We start from the raw sequence: 24,674 nt of genomic DNA, 5'->3' as shown, positions 1-24,674 counted from the left end.
CAGTTATCTCAATGGAAATGTCGACACATAAGGGCAGGGAGAAGCGTTTAAAGCCTTTTTTCCCCCACAGTGCAGATTTTGCAGGTATTTTTTTTAAGCCAAAACCAGGAACAGAAACTAAATAGAAGAAATAAAGGAAGGCCTTACAGGTCCGCTCTCCGTGATCCAATTCTGGTTTTGGCTTTAAAAATACATGTAAAATCTACAGAAAATCATACAAGATTCCCTGTATACCTTTCACTTTCACCATGACCGTATGATTAAAATACGCCGTAGACTGTCGACAGATTTACAAGTCAATGGCTAGGAACATGAATTTTTCAACTGTCTGGCATTCATATTCTAAGGCTCAATGCACACGATGCGTATTACATGCGGTTTTGCCGTGCGGATTTGCGTGCGGCAAATCCGCAGCGTAATATATACCAGCATAGTCAATGAGATTCCAGGAAATCTGATGTACACGCTGCTGTATTTTTCGGGACAGAAATTTTCTTTTCCCCGGGGGAGGGGGCTTTTAGCAGCTCGCGAGGAGAAAAAAGGTGGCATGTACTTACTTGCCACAGTTCCACCTCTGACCGCTCATTGAAATCAATGGGAGGCAGAAAGAGCGTTTTTGCCAGCGGTGCTCAATGGCCACGGGCAAAAAACGCAGCAGAAAATAATGCAGGCAGGTCAAAATCTGCCTCAAAATTCCTGAAGGAACTTTGAGGCAGATTTTTTCTGCTTGCAAAATAGTCAGTGTGAACTAGGCCTAATACTGCTGTGTATGCCTTTAAATAAGGAGCAATGATGATGATGATGGACACAATAATAGGGCAATACTACTTGAGCAATTCCTTAATACATTCTGTCTGGTTCACAAAAGGCCAGTGTTACATCTTCTATTCTTGCAAATACAAGTATTAAACGCATTGAGTTTATAATGTTACAGTCGTGTAAAGGACAGCTCCCTTTATTTCTCCTCTTTCCCACAGAAAGGAAAGAATAAATGTAAAAAACCCCCCTCCCCACCGCCAAACGCACACACACATAGCCCTTTAAAATGTTTTATTGTATGGCTCATGCTCCGTTTCCACAAGGCTGCACCAACTGTGATGTGCTTTAGGATTGGTCGATCACACAGTGGAGGCGGCACTAGCAGTCTGAGATGATTAATTAGTGGGCGTCAGCTACAGATAAACAAACCACATCATTGGATAGAGTCATATATGACTCATGATATGAATTTACATATCCCCTCCTACACAATTTAACCATTTTCAGGCTCAGGTTTCAGTGAAGGAGAGCTGGATTGTATTACAGCACCATCTACAGGCAGTAAATGGAATCTTTCCTTCCAAGTGAAGGAAAAAGACAACAGTTAATACATGAATATCAGTACTTTTTGACCTATTGCTACATTTGGTAAACAAAACGGACCAGATAATTATTAGATATAACAACCAATGATCCTAAAAGAAATAGATCAGCTAGATTTAGTCTTGTACGCTGTAGAAGATGCGAAAAGCTCAAGTCTAAAAGCAGCGTTTTCATTGAAGGAACAGCGAACGTCGCATCTGCAGATCCAAACGGATCACTCATGGAAAATTTTGTTGCTGTTAATGTCTAAATTTCTCTTGACACTTTATGCAGTAAATAATATTTGTCGGGATCTGCTATAGAAACCAAAAAATGGTTGCCATCTTACCTCTTACCGGTGAATTCAGCTTGGCCCTTCTTGTTGAAAGTGAATTTGGAATCATTGTAACCCCATCCATTCCACTTTAGGAGCTCTTGTCTGCATGAAAAAGAGAAACACACGTCACATAGAATCAGAATGTTATGTATACACCGTCACATACACTAAAGCCATATAGAATAAACCTTTACAGCATGTATTTGCTTTATATCGACAAACACCATTAGAGACTCATCATTCCCAAATAAAGTTGTACAGCACTGCATTTGTATAGACTTTAGGACCAGTATTTGCAGATGCCTATGTTTTGGCATCTCCTTACTCCTTAGGCCCTGTTCACACAGTTTTTTTGAAGGCAAAAAAAATCTGCCTCAGAACTCCTTCAGGAATTTTGAGGCAGATTTTGAACTGCCTGCACATATATTTCTGCATAATTTTCACTGGGTATTTTGAAGCTAACGCAAGGACCGCAAGCAAAAAACGTCTCAGAAACTAGCGCCTGTTTTTTTCTACTTCCCATTGATTTCAATGGAAGGTCAGAGGCGGAAACCGCAGCAAAAAAAACTCCATGATGCTTTTTTTCCCCCCCATGAGGGGCCAGAAGCCGTCTGAAAAAAAAGAAAAAAAGAAAGAACTCCTCTGCCTCCATTGAAATCAATGGGGGGGCAATTTCAGATGTTTTTTGGCACACAGTTTCCGACAGTTTCCACATCAAAATCTGCGTCCAAAAACCCAGTGTGAACTGACCCTGTTTTTGTTTATTAAAAGAAATATAGAATAAAAGTAATCTAATACAAATAACAAAATATAATATATTATATAAACAAAAAAACAAAACAAAAAAAATGATGTATATACAAACACACACTATACATATGCACACACACACCACACACACACACACACACACACACACACACACACACACTATACATATGCACACACACACACTATACATATGCACACACACACACACTATACATATGCACACACACACACACACACACACACACTATACATATGCACACACACACACACACACACACACACACACACTATACATATGCACACACACACACACACACACACACACACACACACACACACTATACATATGCACACACACACACACACACACACACTATACATATGCACACACACACACACACACTATACATATGCACACACACACACACACACACACACTATACATATGCACACACACACACACACTATACATATGCACACACACACACACACACACACACACACTATACATATGCACACACACACACACACACACACACACTATACATATGCACACACACACACACACACACACACACACACACTATACATATGCACACACACACACACACACTATACATATGCACACACACACACACACACACTATACATATGCACACACACACACACACACACACACACACACACTATACATATGCGCACACACACACACACACTATACATATGCACACACACACACACACACACACACACACACACACACTATACATATGCGCACACACACACACTATACATATGCACACACACACACACACACACACACACACACACACACACACACTATACATATGCACACACACACACACACACTATACATATGCACACACACTATACATATGCACACACACACACACTATACATATGCATGCACACACACACACACACACACACACACTATACATATGCATGCACACACACACACACACACACACACACTATACATATGCGCACACACACACACTATACATATGCGCACACACACACACTATACATATGCACACACACACATATGCACACACACACACACACATGCACACACACACATATATATATATATATGGCTCACTATAGTATGTGTATCAGCTGTGTCTTCTAACGAGCCGTGCGCCTGTGTGTATCACCTGACCATGGACAAAATTGTGTCCAATGGAAGTAAACAATGAATGTTCCTACTGATTAAGAACAAACAGAGATTGTTTCATTTTACAAAAAATAACATTCATTTGTTGAAACTGGACAACTTTTTTAAATAATGCAGAATCCAAAAGAAAATGTGACATTCCATCAGATGCCATATTAAAGCGATCTAGAAGCATTACATAAAGTGGAGACTCGCTCTGTAATACGGCTCCGTTTTACTAATAACTATAAGGAAATGTTAGCAGAAGTTCGTTGTATGATGGCAGTTTCACTGGATTTTGTATTTCTGCTCTGTAAAAACAAATTTATATTAGGATTAGAAGACTAAAAAAAGATATGTAATTCAGAGTTAATGATCTAATTGTTTTGCAGTAGTTTTCTTGCTGCAGTGAATACAGATATTAGCTAGAAAAAGCCAATTGTGGACACAAGGTGGCAGTATAAACACACTCTGATCACTCCAGCTGTGGCTGTCTCGGGAGGGATCACAACATGTGCACAGCATGACATGAACATTATATATATATATATACACACACATTTATTTTACAACACCTGGGAAATAAATACATACACAGATACATTTAAAAGGTGTTCTCCGGTTTGGACAATCCCTACTGGTTATAAGGGTCCTTTGACAACAAGCTGATTACTAAGTGTCCCCCTGCTGTTACCCCCAACGATCAGCTGTAACGTGTAGGAAATCCGGCAGTAGGCAGCGCCACCACAGGGGAAATTAAGCATTACAGTGTCCATTTATATCAATGGCTTTTCTGTGTAGGGCAGGAGAGGATAGGTCCTCCAGAGCAAGAGCCGAGCTTCATAACCACTCTGGTCAAGAGATGAGGACCCTGAACAGGGGACCCCCCCTCAATTAACTCATTAGAATGGGTTTTATTAGAATGGGTTTTTTAAACTAGGCGACCCTTAAGTTGGTGCATACCCCACTTCTGAAATGCATATTTATACGAATAACTTATACATGTTAGCAATAACCATGATACAACATAAGAATGCAGAGTATGAACGACCCACTTCATACATCAGTGCGATCAGGAGGGATCACCTATAGACTATGAGTGACAAATAACAGTACAAGTTTATAACAGTTCACAAATTTATAACTCATCTGCAATAAAACTAGAAGTAGATTTCAAAAACGTATAAATGATTGTGGGCAACTCCTGATCCACTGGAAATAACCCATGTAGCACAGACTTGGGACATGGGGTATCTGTTATGTCACTTGCAGTCCCAATTAAAGATCTTGAAGGTCCAAAACGATCATAATGATTATCCGGAAAATCATCTAAAGTTGCCTTCAAAATTAGAATATCATTCACATTGTTCTCCTTATATACATTTGCATGGAGAATGTTCTCGTTATAATTTTTCACATTTTTACCCATTTATTCTATTTTAAATGTAAATGAAGAAAAATATTTATATGTGAGAATGTAGCGAGCTGCTACTATAACTCCCAGCATGCTCAGTCAGCTGAGAGATGTAGTTCCAACAGTCAAGACACTCACATGCTGCTTGGATTAACTTAATATCGTTAGTTTTGAGGAGGCATAAAAGTAGCGTGATATCCCTAGGAACCACTGAAGCGTGACTGCTACATTCGATATCCCAGCTTGTGACTTCGAACACTGGTGCCTTTGATTTCTGCTTCTTGAGGTCTATTATTAGGAATAATGTTACTCCCAAAGCTCAGATCACATAAGCATGGCGAGTGAAGGAAAAAGGTCAAACAAGGTACTGCACCTCGGTATGACCCATACCACACAAAGCAACTGCACCCACACGATTGGTGCCAAGCACGTTTGCTGGATCAACCGCAATGATCATGACTTCGGGTTTATTATTACTCATTTCTATAGAGCTAGCCATTATTATTCACATCATACAAAATAATAATTACATCTCCTGCAACTCACATGCAAATGACTAGTCGTTCAATAGTTACAAAAAAAAAATTTAATAAAAATTATATATATATATATATATATATAAAAAGATAAAGAAAAAATAAATAAAATTACACATTATATATATATATATATATATAAAATAAAGAAAGAAAAATATGTGTGTGTGAACAGTTTACATGACTGGACACTAGGTGGCAGCATTCCTCCATTATAAACTCTACCTGTGCCGCACTATATTTCTTAGCAGAACCCACCCCCAGACTCTTCATTGTTCCATCACTATACAGAGGTTTTACAGAAAGGGGGGCCATCGGCTCCAGCTACAATATTTTCCAGTACCAGAGAGCATGTGCGTTATTTATACATAAAGAAATAGGTTTCATTTTATGTAGAAAAGTTAAATGTTTGTTACAAGCAAAATACAAATTAAAATGACACATTTTTTATTTATTGGTATTTTACTCACACCTAAGAATAGACTTGCATATACAATGTCAATCTGTGTGGCCTAAAAATAAATGGTCATATTGTACAAAGTGTCTATCCTATGGTGCCCTGTATTGTGACAATATAGAACATTCACATTGTGTATTATGTCTGTGCCACCCGCCGCAGGCTACACAGAGCAGCTACGCTACTAGAAACATTGAAGCTCACCTCCAATGCATTTAGACTAGGACTACAAGGAGACATCTGTCATTTGCAGCCATGCTGGCAGAGCCGTTCTACAACAGTAGTGGGCAGGGTAGTTACTTACACTTGTCCTGTCTATATAGCGCTTCTTAAGTAACCCATAGTATTGTAGAGTGCCCCATCATCTCTGCCACATGGCATTATCGGGATGTGACACAGCGTCATCGCTTCAATAGGACGTGATCTTATATGAGAATATCACCAGGTAGCGTCAGCCTTGGGTCAAATGCAGATTTGCCGCACGTATTGTCCTACGACAAATTTGCAGCGTCATACAGTACTAGCAAAGTAAATGAGGTATTAATTAATTACTCTACAAGTTGCAGAATTTTTCCGCACGTAAATGAACCTGTAGTGCGTATTTTAAAATCTGCAGCGTGTCAATTCATCTTGCGTTTCCACCTGAGAATTGTATCTGACAAGTTTAGTAAAAAAACGCACAAAAATCTGCAGCATAAAAAAAACGCACCTATTTCCACATCAAAATAAAAATGTTGCGCCTAAAAAAAAAGGCATCTAAAAAAACGCACTATTAGCCCGGGTGCCCACGTAGAGCCCTCCTTTTCTGCCAATCACAGGCTGCAGCGTCACATGGCCTGAAACGTCATCATAGGAGGCCGGACTACGCGGAGGGAAGAGGGAGGGGGTAAGTATGAGCACTTTTTTTCTGCTGCGGATATCCAGTCCGAAAAACCGCACTACAATGTGGTGCAATTTTTCGGACGGAATGTACTGCGGGTTCCAGGTCGGATACGCTGCGTGACTTTTACGCAGCGTATCCGGCACATGGGAACCCGGCCTTACGTGCGGAATTACCTGCGATTTTGATGCATATTTTCAGCACCAAATTACGCAACTTGTGCTCGTGGCCTTACAGTTCAGGACGCTGTATTTTATTTATTGGCTTTATTCAGGATTTACAAATACAGGGATAAATGTATTTCCTTCTTGGCAGGTCCACAGTTAGGCCGGGTTCGCACGTAAATACTGCAGATTTTCCGCATTTTTCTGCGGATTTTTTCTATTCTCATACAATTTTTGATTACTGGGATATTACCTGTGATGTTGTAGTACATATTTGCTGCCTAGTTTTTGAGACACGGTACAAATCATGCACCCAAATGACATATTATTAGCGATCACTATTTCATGCACACAATCGCTGCAGAGCATAAACCTAAACAAAATGAAAAAAAAAATCTCAAACAGAGGAAATGGTAGGAGACATCTTATCCCACAAGTTAGGGTCCTTTTACATAGGCCAATATTGGCCGTAACAACGAGTGCCGATCAACGAGACGGCTCGTTGATCGGCGCTCGTTTGCTCCTGTCACAAGGAGCTATGTATGCGGACGAGCGCTCGTTACTCCCATCCCCCATACGTGATAATATTTTAGGCTGCAGAAACAATACGATGATGCGATGAATGAGCGTTTGTTCGGGAACGGGCAGTCTGAACACTCGTATGCCCGATCATTGGCCGGTGTAAAAATGGCCTTAACATGACACAATTATCTGTACCTTGAGCACACACTTCCATGTACACACAAAACTGTAGTGTTTATATCTACACAAAGCCACATTGGATTGTCCAAGCAAGAACTAATCTATGGCAGCTTCCCCTATTGGAATACCTTTAAAAATAAGGTTATAAAGATCAGAGGAGAGAATTATAATAAAGAGAACTAGACAAAGCCATTCCAGGAAATATACACCATTCAGACGTAACATTAAAACCCCTGACAGTCAATAACATTGATGATCTGGGTACAATGGCACCCGGCAAGGGGTGGGATATATTAGGCAGCTAGGGGACATTCAGTTCTTGAAGTTGACGTGTTGGAAGCAGGAAAAATGGGCAAATGTAAAGATCTGAGCGGCAAGGACCAAATTGTGACAGCTACTGGGTCAGAACATCTCCAAAACAGCAGGACTTGTGGGATGTCCCGGTATGGAGTAGATGGTTCCTACCAAAAGTGATCCAAGGAAAAGTAACCGGTGAACCAGCGACGGGGTAAAAGTTACTGCTGGCTATGATAGAAAGGTGTCGGAACGCACAGGGCATCGCAGCTTGCGGCGCTTCGGGCCGCATAGCCACATACCAGTCAGGTTGCTCATGCTGACCACTGTCTGCCGCCAAAAGCATACGCCAATGGGCACGTGAGCAATGGAAGAAGGTGGACTTGTCCTATGAATCACATTTTCTTTACCATCATGTGGACGGCTGGGTACACGTGTGTCGCTCACCTAGGGAAGAGATGCACTATGGAGGAAAGCAAGTCGGTGGAGACAGTGTGATGCTCTGCACAATGGTTTGCTGGGAAACGGTGTGTATATTCCACAGGAAAATATATACAAATAATTGGACAAGTGCCGCGGTTTTTCCGCTTTATAATCTATGGTAAGCACATTTCTAACAATTTATAGTGTCGTTGAGAAAAAAAAAAAAACAGGTCAGGTTTTTGTTGCTTTTGACAGGCAGAATAGAGTAGTCTACAATACTGTACCAGATACAAGAAAAAAAAATGTAAACAAAAGGCTAGATCCACTAGGTTTCTGTTTGGATCTGTTAAAAACAGATCTGTCATTAAAGGGGAGAATGAACGCCATTTTGAACTTCACAGGTATTTTGCTTTAATGGTGTTTACAGACAGTAATATATGAAGAATCTGATAGTGAATACAGCAGCCAGGTGACAGCTGGACGACAGACACTCCCTCAACAGCTACGCGGAGCCCCAAGGGTCTGTGCATTCTGGGAGAGCCTTATATAAGATTACTGTACAGCGATGGCGAAAAGGTTACGTACACTAAACATGCCAGGTACGAGGGGAGGCTGCAGAGTTGTTATAGTGGATGTGGAGAATGGACTCTAAAAAATGCACATCATGGCCATAAGGGCTTATTCAGACAAAAGCACAAACAGTCCGTGTGATGGACGCTTTTTTTTAATGGCCGTCACACGCTGCGTGTTTTTCTATGGGGTTGATCACATGGCTGTTGTTTTAACAGACCGTGTGAAGGGCCCGTGAAAAAATAGGACATGTTCTATTTTTGTCAATTTTCACAGATCCCTCAATAGACTCAAATCTATGAGGGATCCATGAAAACCAAGTCCTGCACGGGTGCAAATCAGACGTGAAAAACGGTCGTGAATATAGCCTAAGGGCTCATTCACACGAGCGTAATACTAGTCCGTAGGCAGTGCGTTGAAATAACACACAGACCCATTCATTTCAATGGGGCTATTCACACATGCGTGAGTTTGCACGCAGCGAGTGCCTGTACCATGAAACTCACTGCATGTCCAATATTGGTGCGTTTTTGTGGACCTGGTCGCCCATTGAAGTCTATGGGTGCGTGAAAACCACAGCCAGCACATGGACGACATCCGTGTGCTGTCTGTTTCACGCATCAGTTACATAGAAAAGCAGAGGGAAAAAAAAAAGAAATGCTTGCATGGACGTGAAAAACGAATGCCACACGAAAAAGAAACTGATGCCAATACGCAATGCACACGGACATGAAACGTAGGAAAAAAAAGCTGCGTTTTCTACGCACGCAAATCAGACACGCCCGTCTGAATGTAGCCCAAGTATGTGGACACCTGACCATTACACCTGTAGGAGCTTGTTAGACATCCCATTCCAAAACCATGGGCGTGAATATGGAGTTTTGCCCCCTTTGCAGTTAGAACACCGTCCACTCCACAAGTTTTTGGAGTGCAACATTTGTAAGGTTATACAATCAGCGTTCCAATTTATCCCAAAGGTGTCGGATGGGGTTGAGGTCAGGTTCTTCCACACCAAACTCTTTAAACCATGTCTTTAGGATTCTCGCTTTGTACACAGGGGCACAGTCATTCTGGAACAGGAAAGGCCCATCACCAAACTGGTGCCACAAAGTTGGAAGCTACAATTGTGTAACATGTCTTTGTATGTTGAAGCATTAACATTATTCTTCACTGGAACTAAGGGGCCTCACACAAATCCTGAAGAATAGCCCCAGACCATTATTCCTCCTCCACCGAATTTTACAGAAGGCCCTATGCATTCTGGTAGGTGTGCTAAGCGGTTACTGTTAGACGTTTCCACTTCACAGTAATAGCACTCACAGGTGACCGGAAGCATATCTAGAAGATCAAAAAATTAGCAAATTGCCTTGTGGCAAAGGTGGCATCACATTTAAAGTCATTGAGTTTTTCAGTATAATTCATAGTATTAGCAATGTATGCCTGAAAATGATTGTCTAGAGATTGAATGTGTGTGTGTGTGCTTTATTTTAAAAACCTGTTTGCAGTGTGGCTGAAATAACTGAACTGAATAATTAGGAGGGATATCCACATACTTTTGGCCATATAGTAGTGTATATGATGTGAGATCAGTACAATATAAGTAAGGCCCCATACACACGACCGTGCCCGCAATCACGGCCGGCCGCCGACTGACAGCCACATTTTCGGGGCGTGCTCCCATACAAAGTATGGGAGCACGGCCCGCAAAATGCAAAAGAACGGACATGTTCCATAATTCCCGGAACATTTCCACGGCACGGTAGTGCTACGGAAAGGTGTCAGTGTTCAATGTAAGTGAATGGCTCAGTTTTTGCAGACCGCAATTGCGGTCTGCAAAAACGGAGGTTTTTTACGGTCGTGTGCATGGGGCCTAATGCAATAAAAAAGTATAGAAATTAATAATTTGCAAAATTGTATGCAAAGGTGAAAATATGTCCAAGTTCAGAAGTAACGCCAATATTGTAGTAATCTGCGCTGGCTTAGGCCCCATGCACACAACCGTAGAGGTCACCCGTAATTACGGACACATTACAGTATATCTACGGGAAGGTGTCAGTGCCGTAGAAAGGCTCAGCAAAAGATAGGACATGTCCAATTTTTTGATTTTTACAGACCGTGCTCCCATACTAATTTACTTTATTTTTGCGGACCGTGATTACGGGCACGGTCATGTGCACGGGGCCTTAGTGAATGTATTGTAGGTCATTATCAGGCCCACAGCTAAAGGAGATTGCAAATGACAACCTCATGTCTGAATAAGAGATACAATCAGTTGATATTTCCCTTTCCCCACTCTTCTGGGCAGATCATACTAATAAGGAAATCCATACATTCGGGGCTTCCATTGGAATGATCAATCTCTATGTCCCTGGCCCCCCTTTACATTAGTAATGAGGCCCTTCATTCAGCGGTATCCGCCACACTCTTTGCACCCTAATGCAGTTCATGTCCGTCATACACATATACTGGCTGGTGACCGGCTCATGCAGCTTTATGTGTACCACCCCATGTGTATAAAAGATGGCTGGACCATTGTACTTAAGCATTTTTTACACTTTGTGTCTCCCTTATTTCCTCATAGATTGTAAGCTCTTGTGATCAGGGTCCTCACTCCTCCTGTTTGCATTGTAAATTAGTTGTGTCACTATGTAATGTCTGATATTGTCCGCACAATGTACCCCCTGTACTGTAAAGTGCTGCGGAATATGTTGGCGATATATAAAGATTAGTTTTTTTTATTAGCGCTCATCTTTATTACTAAATAGAGACTTGAGAAACGAATGACTGGGTCACTGTAATTGCTTGATCTGCTTTATCTTATATTGAAGAATCATATCCAAAATGCTACAAATGTAACAAAAATAACTTCCAATAATACACGAACACCTCAACAGAAGAAACTATATGGTCAGTATATAAACCCCGATATATAGGAGGTGGACCTTGAGTTGAGTTTTCTTATTAAACGCTTACTAAGAATAGCAGCAAGGACGTCCACAATGTATAGAACACCACAATTATGAGAGCAGTGCAATCTTTGGCTCTATCCCTTTATATTACATAAGACATTGCGTTCCAGTCCAGGCGAAACTCTCTCTATACAGTAGAGACATTAAAGATTCTGTTGGGGGCTGCAATGGTGAGGAAACTGATGAAGTATCAATGAAAAGCAACTGTTCAAAATCCAAACAAGTTCAAGATCCCTTGACAGTTTTTAGGGAGACCTCCATTCACTTCAGTGTCAGGGCGGCAGGGGAAAGTACAACCTATATATTCCCATTAAAAGGGGGACCACAGCAGCTCATTTCTTTTGCCCCAAGGTCCAGTATCTGGAGGGGGTGACCAATGGATGTGAATCATTTACCAGTTCTCTGAATGCAGCCAGCAAAGTAAACAATGGATATTTCCAGTTTAGTTGCCATAGCTACGTCCAGATACACGTACATATTTCTATGGTTAAGATTTCTCTAAAAAAACTCTAGATATACATGCACTGTGCCTAAGAAAATATCCGCAGTGTACTGGCTGCATTCAGAGGACTGATTTCCTGAAGACATATCACACCCAACAGTCATAAGTTTTTCCATATACAGTATATCAAGCCAATTGTACACCTTCCATAGAACAGGGGAAACAATGAATACATTTTTATTATTGCAATAAAGATTACTTAAAATAGCAATGTCTCAGTATTGATGTGGATAATAGCGCATGCACGCGACCGTTGTTTACTTTAGTCTCCTATCCGGGTTTTTTTTGCGAATAGCATACTGTACCATTCATTCCTATTGGTCCTTGCACAGTTTTTTTGTGAATTTTTTTGCGGATCAGTGTCCGTTCAGCAAAATTATAGAACAGGTCCTATTCTTGTTCAGGATTGCGGTCCATCTCACTTATCCTAGTGTATGGGTCCGAAATAAAAAAAATAAAAAAAGGGACAGCACACGAACGTCACTAGGATCCAAAATGGGATACAGTCGTGTGCAAGATGCCCAACACTGATGATTGGTGGTGGCATCAACCTGGTTTTATAATACACAACTGGCAAGCCTTTAACCCCTTAACGACCGCCCATCGTCTTAACGGCAGGCGGTGCAGGTGCTTCTGGGGACCTACAAAGGACCCCAAGGCTGTCTGTTCAGTTTGCCTGCTGTTAGGGAACATTATGTGCTGCCCTAACAGAAGCCTGTGTCATAGTGACAGTGTAATGTATTAGCAAAGAATGTATTAGCATACTCCTAAGTAAAAACTAAAGTTGTAAGAAAAGTTATCCCTTAATGGGAAGAAAAAAAAAAAAAAAGGAATTATTTTGCATAAAATATATTTTATTGCCCCTACATTAAATAAAAACAAAAAACATACACATATTGGGTATCTAAACGACCGTAATAACCTGAAGAATTACTCTAACAGGTTAATTAGTGTGAAACATGAATGGGATAAAAAAAAATAAATGCAGAGAATCACTTTTTCCTATATTCACGCTGTAAAAAATATTACATTTTTCTACCCCAAACTGCCAAAAAAAAAATAAAAACATTTTTCCCGCATAAAACAAGGCCTCATACAGACTCGTCAATGAAAAGATAAAAAGTTATGGCTGCTGAAAGGCAGAGAGGTAAAAACTGGAAAAAAGTAGCTGGTCATGAAGGCCTTTTCAGGGCCGGTTATTAAGGGGTTAAAGTCATTTTATAATGATTTGTGGGATCGAGATCTAGCCAAGATCTCTTGAAACCCTTTCAAGATTCCACAAAACTGGTACACAATCTATATTGCCTGCTATGCAGAATCCTACACTAATAATGCAAGCACCAAAACACTTGCCAGTGGCGGCCCAATGAGTAAAGCTTTATAATATGGAGTTTCAATGAGGGCCAAAAAAAAAAATAAAAAAAAATTATTAGTATTTATATCTAGCGAGTAATGATAAAATGAGAAGCCGATTTGCAAGCGATGTCTGGTCTGCGGCCCGGGAGATAATGGCGGCAGCTTCTCTTTGCTTATGCAGACAGGCAAGCTTAACAGATGCAGGCTGGAAAGCGAGCCATAAACACATAATATACAAGACAATTCATTACAAGGCAAATGTATGTGCGGTGTGATTTCACCTCCCATGCAAATCAGTTCACACAGACAACCCACCCCCCTTTTTTTTTTTCGCAGCCTTATGATGTTCCCCACCCTTCAAGCTCCAGGACGGTCTGAAGCCCAAAGCTCTGCAACGTGCTGCAGGCCTGACCGGGAACGAAAGGGTTACCTAGAACCGGCTGAAACTGGCAGGGACTGTTTTATCGAACGTGAACGCGGAAGGCAAATAAACTGAAAATTATAGAGCCGGGTTGAACTTGAGTTCATCTGAGAAATATTAAATACAACTGGCGCTGAATGGATTGAACATTTTCAAACTGCTGCGTGGCTGGGGATGGCGGTTTTTTATAAGGTTTAATGTTCTGGAACAGTTCTGCAGTGAGATTTTTTTTTTTCCTTCTACAGTAAGACGGACTTACAGGGCATGGAGAGAATTGGGGGGGGGCAGGGGACCAAGGAGTCACAATTCTTGATAAACCAATAATGCCTTTGTCCTCTTCTTCGCCCAGTGCTTAAACCAGGACACATTTAATGCCTGTAAACCGGAACGTGGTCGAATACATTACTCACATTAGGATGCGAAATAAAAAAAAAAAAGGTCATTCTTTTCTTAGTCTGGAAGAAACTAATATTATGTTTTATTGGACGTTTATGTGCCTAAGAGGTCAATTCAATAAGCTCATAAATTGTTAATGCGCGGTTGGCCATCATTCATCCCCTTCCTAGTGAATGGGTGTACTCAATGGTTATGGACAGATTAGGTTTTAGTGGTAAATGTTCAAATATTAATGTCCCATTTAGAGAAAAAGAATACAATTTCCATGTTTACATTTTATATAGCGGATTTTTTTCTTTTTTTTTTTTTTTTACTCCTAGATCTTATTACAGAACACGATGTTATATCTACAGAGCAGAATAAATCTGCATACAGAAATCCGGTAATAGCGAATACATAGAGGAATAGATGCCATGTGAACAGGCGGGTGGGTAGAGCGATTTGATAAGGATTTGAACTGCAAGGTGCCCACTATGAAGCTGGGTCGCCAATGTTTGCATTGCCATTTGGCCAAAAACAAAAAGTGAATTCTGGGTTAACATCATGGACAGACACCTAATGACCAAGATCTTTTAGGATTTTCCATGAAAAAAAAAAACAAATCTGTAATTTAAAAAGAAAGTGGTCATACGGATATATCAGTGTCAATTGGACAGATCGATCAGTCTATACAGATGTTGGAGGACTCAGAGGCGCCAAATTCTACAATGTGGTCTGTTCCCATTCGCAAGTGTTTTTTCCCTACACGTCAGTAGTGCAGGTAGAGGAATGGTTACAATAGTTTATCCAATGCAAAGACCCTGTCAAACAGCACCCCCTATCTCACCTTCCAGGATCCCATTAAATGGGACTTCAGGTGCGAATAGGCCAATAATGGTGAAGCAGGAAACTGCACCTCTACCCCAGTTATTGTAGAAAATGTTTATACGAGCAATCATTTTCCCCAATAGATATAAATAAAAGGAAATATAATGGCAATGCCACAACATAATAGCAAAAAATTGTTCCGTTTTCTGGCCACAAAGTGGCAACATCTTATAAGTGTATGGTGAGACAAGTACGGGCACACGACCGTTGTTTTCATTCATTTCTATGGGGCCATGCACACATCCATTTATTTTTTTTGCGGATACGTGTCCCCCTTCCACAAAGTTGGAGAACATGTCTTATTCTTGTCAGTGTTCTCGTTCCGTCTCACTCATACTAGTATATGGAGCAGCAAAAAAATGGAGCACACGGAAGCCAATAGGATCTGTGTTTTGCGGTCCGCAAAATGGAGACGGTCGTGTGCATGATGCCTAAGGCTAATCGAGTCCTTTTGGCACTTGTCAGGGCAGAATGTGTTTTATCTTTAACTGTATTTAGTAGTGTAGTTGAATCCGCTATTCAATACAGAGGCCTACCACGCGTTTGTTTTTTATAATGGGAGTCATTGGTTTACGTATGCCTATACAGAGTCACATGACTGAGGTATACATCAGAGGTATTGGTGATGTATACTCCCAACGTGCGCTACAAACACAGTGGGAACAGAGCCTAATAGGGTGGGGTAGTTACAGTTTTTCTTTTCATGAATTACACAGTGGCTGCCCCCTCTGGCAACTGAAACCATGTCATGGAAAAGAAACAATCATGCCACTTGTACATGGGCTATATCAGGCGTCACAGCTCAGCCTGATTGATTTGAATATGGATGAGCTGCAATACCAGACCCAGCCCAAGGACTAGAGCGGCACTGTTCCTAGGGGAAAAAAAAATCTAATCCTGGACAACCCTATTAATCGGTCAGGAAGACTCTCCAATTAAGTTTTTGCCATCAATGCACAGGTGAAAAAAAAAGTTAAACAGCAGCTACATTTGTTTAGCCTTAATAGAAAAAAGTTAAAAAAAAAACAACGGTATTACAACAGATCTTAATTTAGCTAAGAAAATAGGTGAATACAAACAAGTGATTATCCTAATTTGGAGTCAGCATGTAGAGAACAATTGACCTCACTTAAACCAGTGGATTAAGGGTGAATTCACACACGGCAGATTTGTTGCAGAAATTTCTTCAACTGCCCCGTTCATCTGAAGGAGCACGCTGCAGAAAAAAACACATTCAGATGCATGGAACAATATGCCGCGTGTGAATATAACCCAAACAGTGTAAACTCAGCAGGAAGATCTCCATTTTATTTCAGCATTATTCTCCTTCATCTCTCCACGACATGTACAGCTTTACAAACATTACCCACAATCCCCTGGAAAAACAGAAGGACGCCGCGCAGCAGGTGTGAACTTTATGGCTCAGCATCAAAAGAAAGAAACAAGGCGTAAAACATCTGGGCACATCTTAAGCGTGGAGAACGTCGGCCGCGCTGTATTGTCTCTGCTTCCCTACAGCACGCTTAATACTAGATCCACCATTACGTTACTGCGGGACCTGCCGTTTCTAGCCAGCGAGTCTTTTCCATAACAATTATGCAACGAGATGCCGGATATGTCATTAACAAGGCTCATTATGGGTCTATTGGTTTACTTTTTTAAGGCTCTGTTCACACTAGCGTCAAAGCTTTCCTTTCGAATGGTGCTGTGACCGATGCGACTGATCAATTTGGATCCATCTACAAACTGATCAAACGGACCTCACTGATTTTTACAGGTTTCTCAAGTTTTAGTTTTTTTTTAACAAGAAAAGCCTGAATGAAATCCTCAACACAAACGTGAAGAGAGGGAATTCATGGAGGTTCACATTACGCTTCTTTAGGGCCTTATTTAATGTATTTATTTTAAACAGTACAAAACGGATACTAAATGCAAAAAAAAAAAATTCCGTTATTCCATTCATATTTTTAAATTGGCTGGGGGGGGGGGGGGGACCAACAAAAAATAATAACATACTTGCATATATATGCAAGACCAGGCGAAGTTCACACTTGCGTTGTATAAACCGTTACTCTGATCCATTTTTGATCAGTTCACGCGCTTCAGAGTATGTTCACACGGCCTATTTACGGACGTAATTCGGGCGTTTTTGCCCCGATTTACGTCCGAAAATAGCGCCTCAATAGCGCTGACAAACATCTGCCCATTGAAAGCAATGGGCAGACGTTTGTCTGTTCACACGAGGCGTAATTTACGCGCCGCTGTCAAATGACGGCGCGTAAATAGACGCCCGCGTCAAAGAAGTGACCTGTCACTTCAGGGCCGTAATTGGAGCCGTTATTCATTGACTCCAATGAATAGCAGCGCCAATTACGCCCGTAATTGACGCGGCGTTCTAGCGCCTGCACATGCTGTTACGGCTGAAATTACGGGGATGTTTTCAGGCTGAAACATCCCCGTAATTTCAGCCGTTACGGACGCCCTCGTGTGAACATACCCTAACAGAAAACGGCTGAAAATACCGAGCTGTTTTCAGGGAAAACAGCCTCTGATTTTCAGGCGTTTTTGATGCTGAAAATGAAGTTTCTTTTAATTTGGAGCTTCTTTTGAGGCGTTTTTCATAGTGTTCAATGGAAAATCAACTCCAAATAACGCCTCAAGAAGTGACATGCTACTTCTTTTTATGGAGGGTCTTTCACGCGCCGTTTTTTTTTTAAAACAGCGGCGTAAAAAGATGCCCCGTATGAACTAAATGCTGTTTTTCTCATTGATTTCAATGGGCAGATGTTTGTAGGTATTCAGCTTCCGTTTTTTGGAGGTGTAAACGCCACGAAATACGGCAGAAAACACTGCATGTGAATAATACCTTAAGAATAAAAACTGATCAGTTAAAAACCCAATTGAAATCAACGGGATTTTTAATTGCATCCGTTGGCGACTTTTATGTGGCCATCCATTTTATTGACGGAAATAAAAGTGCAGAGTGAAGACTTTTTCCTCCATTCCAAAAAAAAGATAAAAATGGATGCGTAACGGATGGGTTATTTTTATCGCTGGTGTCAATGTAAAACGGATACAAAATGGATTGTAAGCCATTTGCATCCGTTATTTTGATTTCAATGGGATTTTTAACTGATCCGTTTTAATCCTCATTCTGCTCTAAAGACGGATCAGGGTAAGGCTACATTCACGAGCGTATAAAATTCACGCAGGTGAAAAACGCGCGTAAATCTGGTCCGTTATGCATCAGTGTACTTTGCGAGTGGCATGCGTTATTCACACACTCGCAAAACACATCTTTATTTTTTTATTATTTTCATTTCAATTGATGCGTATATCACGCACAGCACACAGATGTGCATCCGTGTGCGGTGAAAAACACCAATATAGGACACGCAGTAAGTTTTACGCAACGGACACACGCTGTGTGAAAACTCCTGCATGTGTGAACGGCCCTAATTAAATCAATGGGTCCGTGTGCTGCTCGTGATTTCCCCGCGCAGCACACGACCGTTATTCATGTTTGTCTGAATGAGCCTTAACGGATTATACAACAAGTGTGAACTTAGCCGAAAAGAGCAGAGAGTTGTTTTTCTGCATTAAAATAAAATATAAATAAATACACATAATAAAAAGATGACAAAATAAAGATTTGGAGATTTACTTCATATCCTATGAAAACAATAGAATACATCGAAAGATTCCTTAAAGTTTTGTAAAATGAATACCAAAAAAAAAAAAAAAAAAAGGCAGAATGAGCCATTTCAAATTGCTAAAAAAAAATAAAAATTGCCAATTAAATGTACAAATCACAAAATGAGCGCAAAAAGCAGTTTTGTAACTAAACCTGCGTTTATGAAATTGGAACCGAAGGTAAATCCATAAATGTTATATTATACCGCACCACAAACCGGTGACTTTCATGGGGTATAATGCAAAGAAAAGAGGGACTAGAACGTTCTCTCATCACGAAGAACAATCTGCGCCGCACTCGCTGAACCACTGGAGACTATTTCTCTGTTCGCTACGAGCACACGGGCCGGCCATGATGCAGACTTCTGGCTTTTACAGCTCTATATTTCACTGCTAACTGATCAGCGTCCATTTTGAGTCATGTCGACTCGCCGAGCGCATGTGAAGAAGAGTGTGGAGAGGATTCTGCAGTCAAACAAGCCGGCAGCAGATGTCACTGCAGGATGACAACGCTTCACACATTATTCTATGTCGGCCGGCCACCAGTCACTTCCTGCAAGCAGCAGCCAAATAAACCGGGATCTGCCTCAGTGCCTGTAAATTTCCACTTGGTGGAGTAAACACTCTGCTCACTTAAAGGAAAAGTACGCTCTAAAAATTCATACGTCGTCGTAGAACACAAACGTGTGCGCACATCGAGATGTGAACTTAGCCTTACTCGTGTAAATATTTCATCTATACATTTTTTTAAAGTTACAAAAAAACGTATGCATTTGTAACATACGCTTGAGTTTTTTGTAGTATACGTCGTGTACGATTTATACGGCGGTCTCCGTTCTTCCTTCTAAAAACATATACTTTTTTGTTCTTGAGCGAAATCAAAACTTTGTAAAGACAAGATTTCCCATATGTGGTGGAAAAAACATGAACGATTCACATATGCAAACGTAGGTTTTAAGATTGCATACGTCGTCACTGACTTCAATACAAATAAAAACGTATACGTGTGGTATAAGTTTCGGAAAAGTACTGAAAAGCGTAGTAGACTATGCTTTTCAGGACATGGGGGAAAAAAAAAAAAAGATAGAACGTAAGCACACAAAACGTATACGCACAAGCTACACCAATAGGGCATCCGTCCTGACCCCAGAAATCAATGTACACGCCGTGCTACACGTTTTGACACTGTTTCTGAACAAAACGCGCACGTCAGACGTACAGTAAAAACCAGATGTGAACTTAGGCTAATCCTGTTTTTGGTGCACACATTAGGTGCTTTATATGGAAAGTTATTAAAATTGTCCGGAATAGACCCCTTCTATGTCCCTTTGGGGAGTGCGGTTACAGGGGTCTCCTTATTATCAGCGATCATCTATAGGGGAGCGCTGGGGCTGGAGGCAAAATAACCATTTAAGCAGCAGTTCCACATCTGCGTTGGAGGCTGTGAGGCTCCGTCACAGATCGGACCAAGAATACTGGAAACAATAGCGCAGCATGATGCAATATTGTTTTTCGGTAAACCCGCGGACGCCCTGACAGAAACCATTAAAGTCAATGGGTCCCGTTAGTCGCCGGCAGTGCCTGTGATGCTACGGAACCGGCGCTTACGGTTATTTCCTTGTTCGGCTCCTTGGCAAAGCAGAACGGAATGGCGAATGCAGATGTGAACTAGGCCTTAGTCCTACTCTATGAAGAAACTCAAGCCTATAGAGTGAAAAAGTCAACTTTATTGAAAATGTCTGACTTACATAACTACATAAATGGCTGTATTTAGACTGATATTTTAACAGTTTTATAGTTTGATTCTGATCTGAAATCACTTTTTCCACTTCTCTTTTCCGAAGGCCAGGTCAACACTCAGCGGAAAAATCAGATGCAAATCCACAGAAAAACCCACAAGTGTAACATGCAGATTTTGTTGCGGATTTCACCCCCCTACATTAGAACAGGTGAAATCTGCAGAAGAAATTGATATGCACGGATTTTACAATCTACACCACAGGTTGATTTGTTATAATCTCATCCACATGGCCGGTACTGTAATCCACTGAGGATTTTCTGTGCACAAATCCACAATGAAAATCTGCAAGATTTTCACTGCACGTGGACCAGACCGTACTGTGAAGAGACCCTGCAGGTGCTGACAGGAGCCCCACAACCCGTGTGTTGTAGAGACGGCAGGAGACTGTGTCCGACCTCGCTTCAATATTAGCGTGTAACATGTCACTATGACATGTCAGATGACAGAATTTTGGGAACAATGGCGCATATTTTCTTTAACCCCTTAAGGACATGGCCAATTTTGGCCTTAACAGAACAATTTTTTTCCCTCTTTGCATCCCAACGCTCGTAACTCTTTAGTTCCACGGCAGTTTTAATATATTTTTTTTTACACCATACACCGATCATCATAAATAATGTAATACATTTGTTGTACAGGTTGTTACGGTCTTGGCAATACCAAATATGTCTATATTATTTCATGTTTTGGGACTTATATTTTAAAAAGTTTATTTATTATAAAAAAAATAAAATGTGTGTTTGTGTATTGTTTTTACTTTTTATTTATTTATCGATCATTAAAAAATGTTACATTAATTTAACTTTTTTTTTTTAATCCCATAAAGGGATTTATCATTTTGACTTTGATTTTGTAACTGTAATATACTGGCATAGATCTATATACCAGTACATTAGCCTGTTACTGATTGTACACAGGCAGTTGTTAGGGAACACCTCAGTATGCCCTAACAGGAAATCTGCTCAGACAGCCCTCGTGTCCTTCAATGGACCCTGGGCTGTCTGGCCATACAAGTTGGGGGCTTTGATCTTGTCACAGTTATCTTCTTTGACGCGATCAATGTGCAGTCCCCCCTCCTTGAACGCCGCGATCAGCTTTCATCGCGACATTCAAAGGGTTAACGGCGGAGAAAAGAGGTTTCTCTCCTCTCCGCTGTCAGAGCGGGGCCGTGGCTGTGTATTACAGCCGTTGCCGCGCTCTCGATCGCGCACACACAGACGGCTGTCACACAGGACGAGAATTCTCGTCCTAATGCGCCAAGTACTCGCCGCTCAGGACGAGCATTCTCGTCCTGTGTCGGCAACCAGTTAAACATCTGTCTTTCCCAAATCAGGGAATCAGGATTAGGTCAATCATGATAAGTCTGAGGTTTTGAACATCAGAATTCCACATTCCATGGCCAAGTTGATACAATTGAACTTTGAGCTGAGATGGAGAGAAGACAAAATCTCCTATCTGGGGGTTCACCGTACTCCTTGCTATTCCGCACAAACCCTCCCTCTCAAACAAATATTGAAAACAGGCCTGTTACACTGGGCTGCTCTGCCTCTTTCCTGGTTTGGTAGGATAGCAGCTGTTAAAATGACGGTTCTTCCCAGAATCCTATACTTCTTCTGCACTTTACCAATAGATGTCCCTGCCCCCTATTTAAAAGACTTTCAAAGGCTTATATTGTCCTTCGTTTGGGGTCCTAAACGATGTAGAGTCCCACAAATTACTCTATATGCTCCTAAAGTATCGGGGGGTTTGGGTTTACTAAACCTCACTAACAATTATTATGCTGCTCGCCTGACACCCTTAGTCTCACTCCACAGTAGACGTAACCACACACGTTGGATTTCTATCAAACAGGCAGCTACTCCTGATGTTCCTGTAGACCAGTTGTTATGGCTGAAGCCCAAACATAGACCACCCATGTTATGACTGCTCCTCTCTTCTTGCTTGGCGCTGTGGGATAGGTTGAGTCATAGGTTCTGACTCTGTTCCGTGCACACACCTGCAGCCAGATTATGTGCTAACCCTATTTTTGCTCTTGGAATGCAACCGTCAGCGTTTCAATGGCGGCTGGATATCAATCTATACCGAATTGGACACTTTTGTAATAGACTAGGCGTAAAACCCTGTCATTTTTACCAGTCCATCCACCACATGCCGGGCTCTGAGATTTTTCGCTTTCACCAGATTCACCATTGTATGTCCTTATTTAAACCTACTTCGGTTCTGCAGACTACTTCAGTATTTGAGAATTTATGTTTGAATATTTCTAGTGGTCATCATCTCGTCTAATATTTACTCATTTTTGGTTTCTCCGTCGGACAGGCTATCATATATGTCTATGTGGGAGAGGGACTTACACACATCCTTTACTGTTAGGGAATGGCAAGATATGGCTGAACGCACTGCGATAATTTATATTAACTCTTCGCTGGTCGAAGCCAATTATAAAGTATTCTTACGATGGTACTTAGTTCCCTCTAGACTGGCCAAGATGTTCCCTTCTACCTCATCTTCTTGCCTCAGACACTGTGGATGTGTGGGAGACCCTCTACATATATGGTGGGATTGTCTGAGGGTACGCCGGTTTTGGCAATGAATCTTTAATATGTTATATTCTATAACTCAGATTAACTTGAAACTGTCCCCGTCACAGGCATTACTTAATGAGACCATCCCAGGAGTGTCTAAGGCCTCTCATAAATTTGTGTCCTTTCTTTTCCTGGCAGCCAGAATTGAAACAAACATCTGCCACTGTTTTCCGTGTTGGAGTCAGTGATACTCCATAATAGTAGTACGTTTTTCAGGAAACCTAAATTGGGTGCCGTCAAGTCAAAGAGTCCGGCTTCAGAAACCCCAGGTGATCAGCGTTTTATGCCGGGGAAAGCTGTAGCAATGACTGACGGCTCTTTAATAGTAATAACTCTGCGCTCTGGCTCATAGACGGGGTTTCACTTTTAGGGAATATGGACAGGGGTTGTCCGTGAGGAATGGTCTTTAGTCAAAATGAAGAGCCAATATAATAATACATGGATTATTATACAAGTGTTATTCTTGTGTGAACTTTCATAGGCAATCCTCACCCTATCATATGTATTGAGACAAGGTTGCAGATCCTCAGGTCCATCCTGCTATTCTTATGGGAGAAGAGTCCGTTATGTAAATATGAAAGCAGAACAACCGCAGTAATTTATACATATATTTTATTTCCCGATTCTCCATGTTCGTACAATAGGGATGCTTGTATCAGCATTTATTTTCTCTCATCTTTGCACGTGCTTTAATATATGTTGTGAGAACAGCACATGGGGATAGCCATGAAGTCAATGGTCCCCTGCCTGTCACAAATCAATAGAGCTATATACACTTCTGGGTTCTCTGCAGAAAGACATGTGCAAGCCATAAAATGCTTCAATGCTGCATGTCAAAGCCTCAGACACATTACTCAATCATTAATACAGTTCTTGTCCCAGTGGACATGGGCATCTGTGCAAATTCCTACACCCACCGATCCTTGTCCGATAGTCACATTGGGTTGTGCAATCAGGTCTGAATTGGGCAGTTTCATGTAAGACGGCATCTGGCATCATATACATTCTGTAACAT

The 24,674-nt window shown here is 41.2% G+C and overlaps 1 protein-coding gene across 2 annotated transcripts in view; it reads right to left on the bottom strand.

Annotated features, from left to right (window-relative positions):
• The window catches only part of AGPS (alkylglycerone phosphate synthase), a 189,270-nt gene that overhangs the window by 145,373 nt on the left and 19,223 nt on the right, over positions 1–24,674 (bottom strand). For both annotated transcript variants that reach the window (XM_075829511.1, XM_075829510.1), the window contains exon 2: positions 1,691–1,780. In XM_075829511.1, the coding sequence (XP_075685626.1) occupies positions 1,691–1,780 (90 nt within the window). The remainder of the gene's footprint in view (positions 1–1,690; positions 1,781–24,674) is intronic.

This window comes from Rhinoderma darwinii, chromosome 6 (assembly GCF_050947455.1).
Source record: "Rhinoderma darwinii isolate aRhiDar2 chromosome 6, aRhiDar2.hap1, whole genome shotgun sequence".
Taxonomy (NCBI): domain Eukaryota; kingdom Metazoa; phylum Chordata; class Amphibia; order Anura; family Rhinodermatidae; genus Rhinoderma; species Rhinoderma darwinii.
This window is presented reverse-complemented; position numbering and strand designations above follow the sequence as displayed.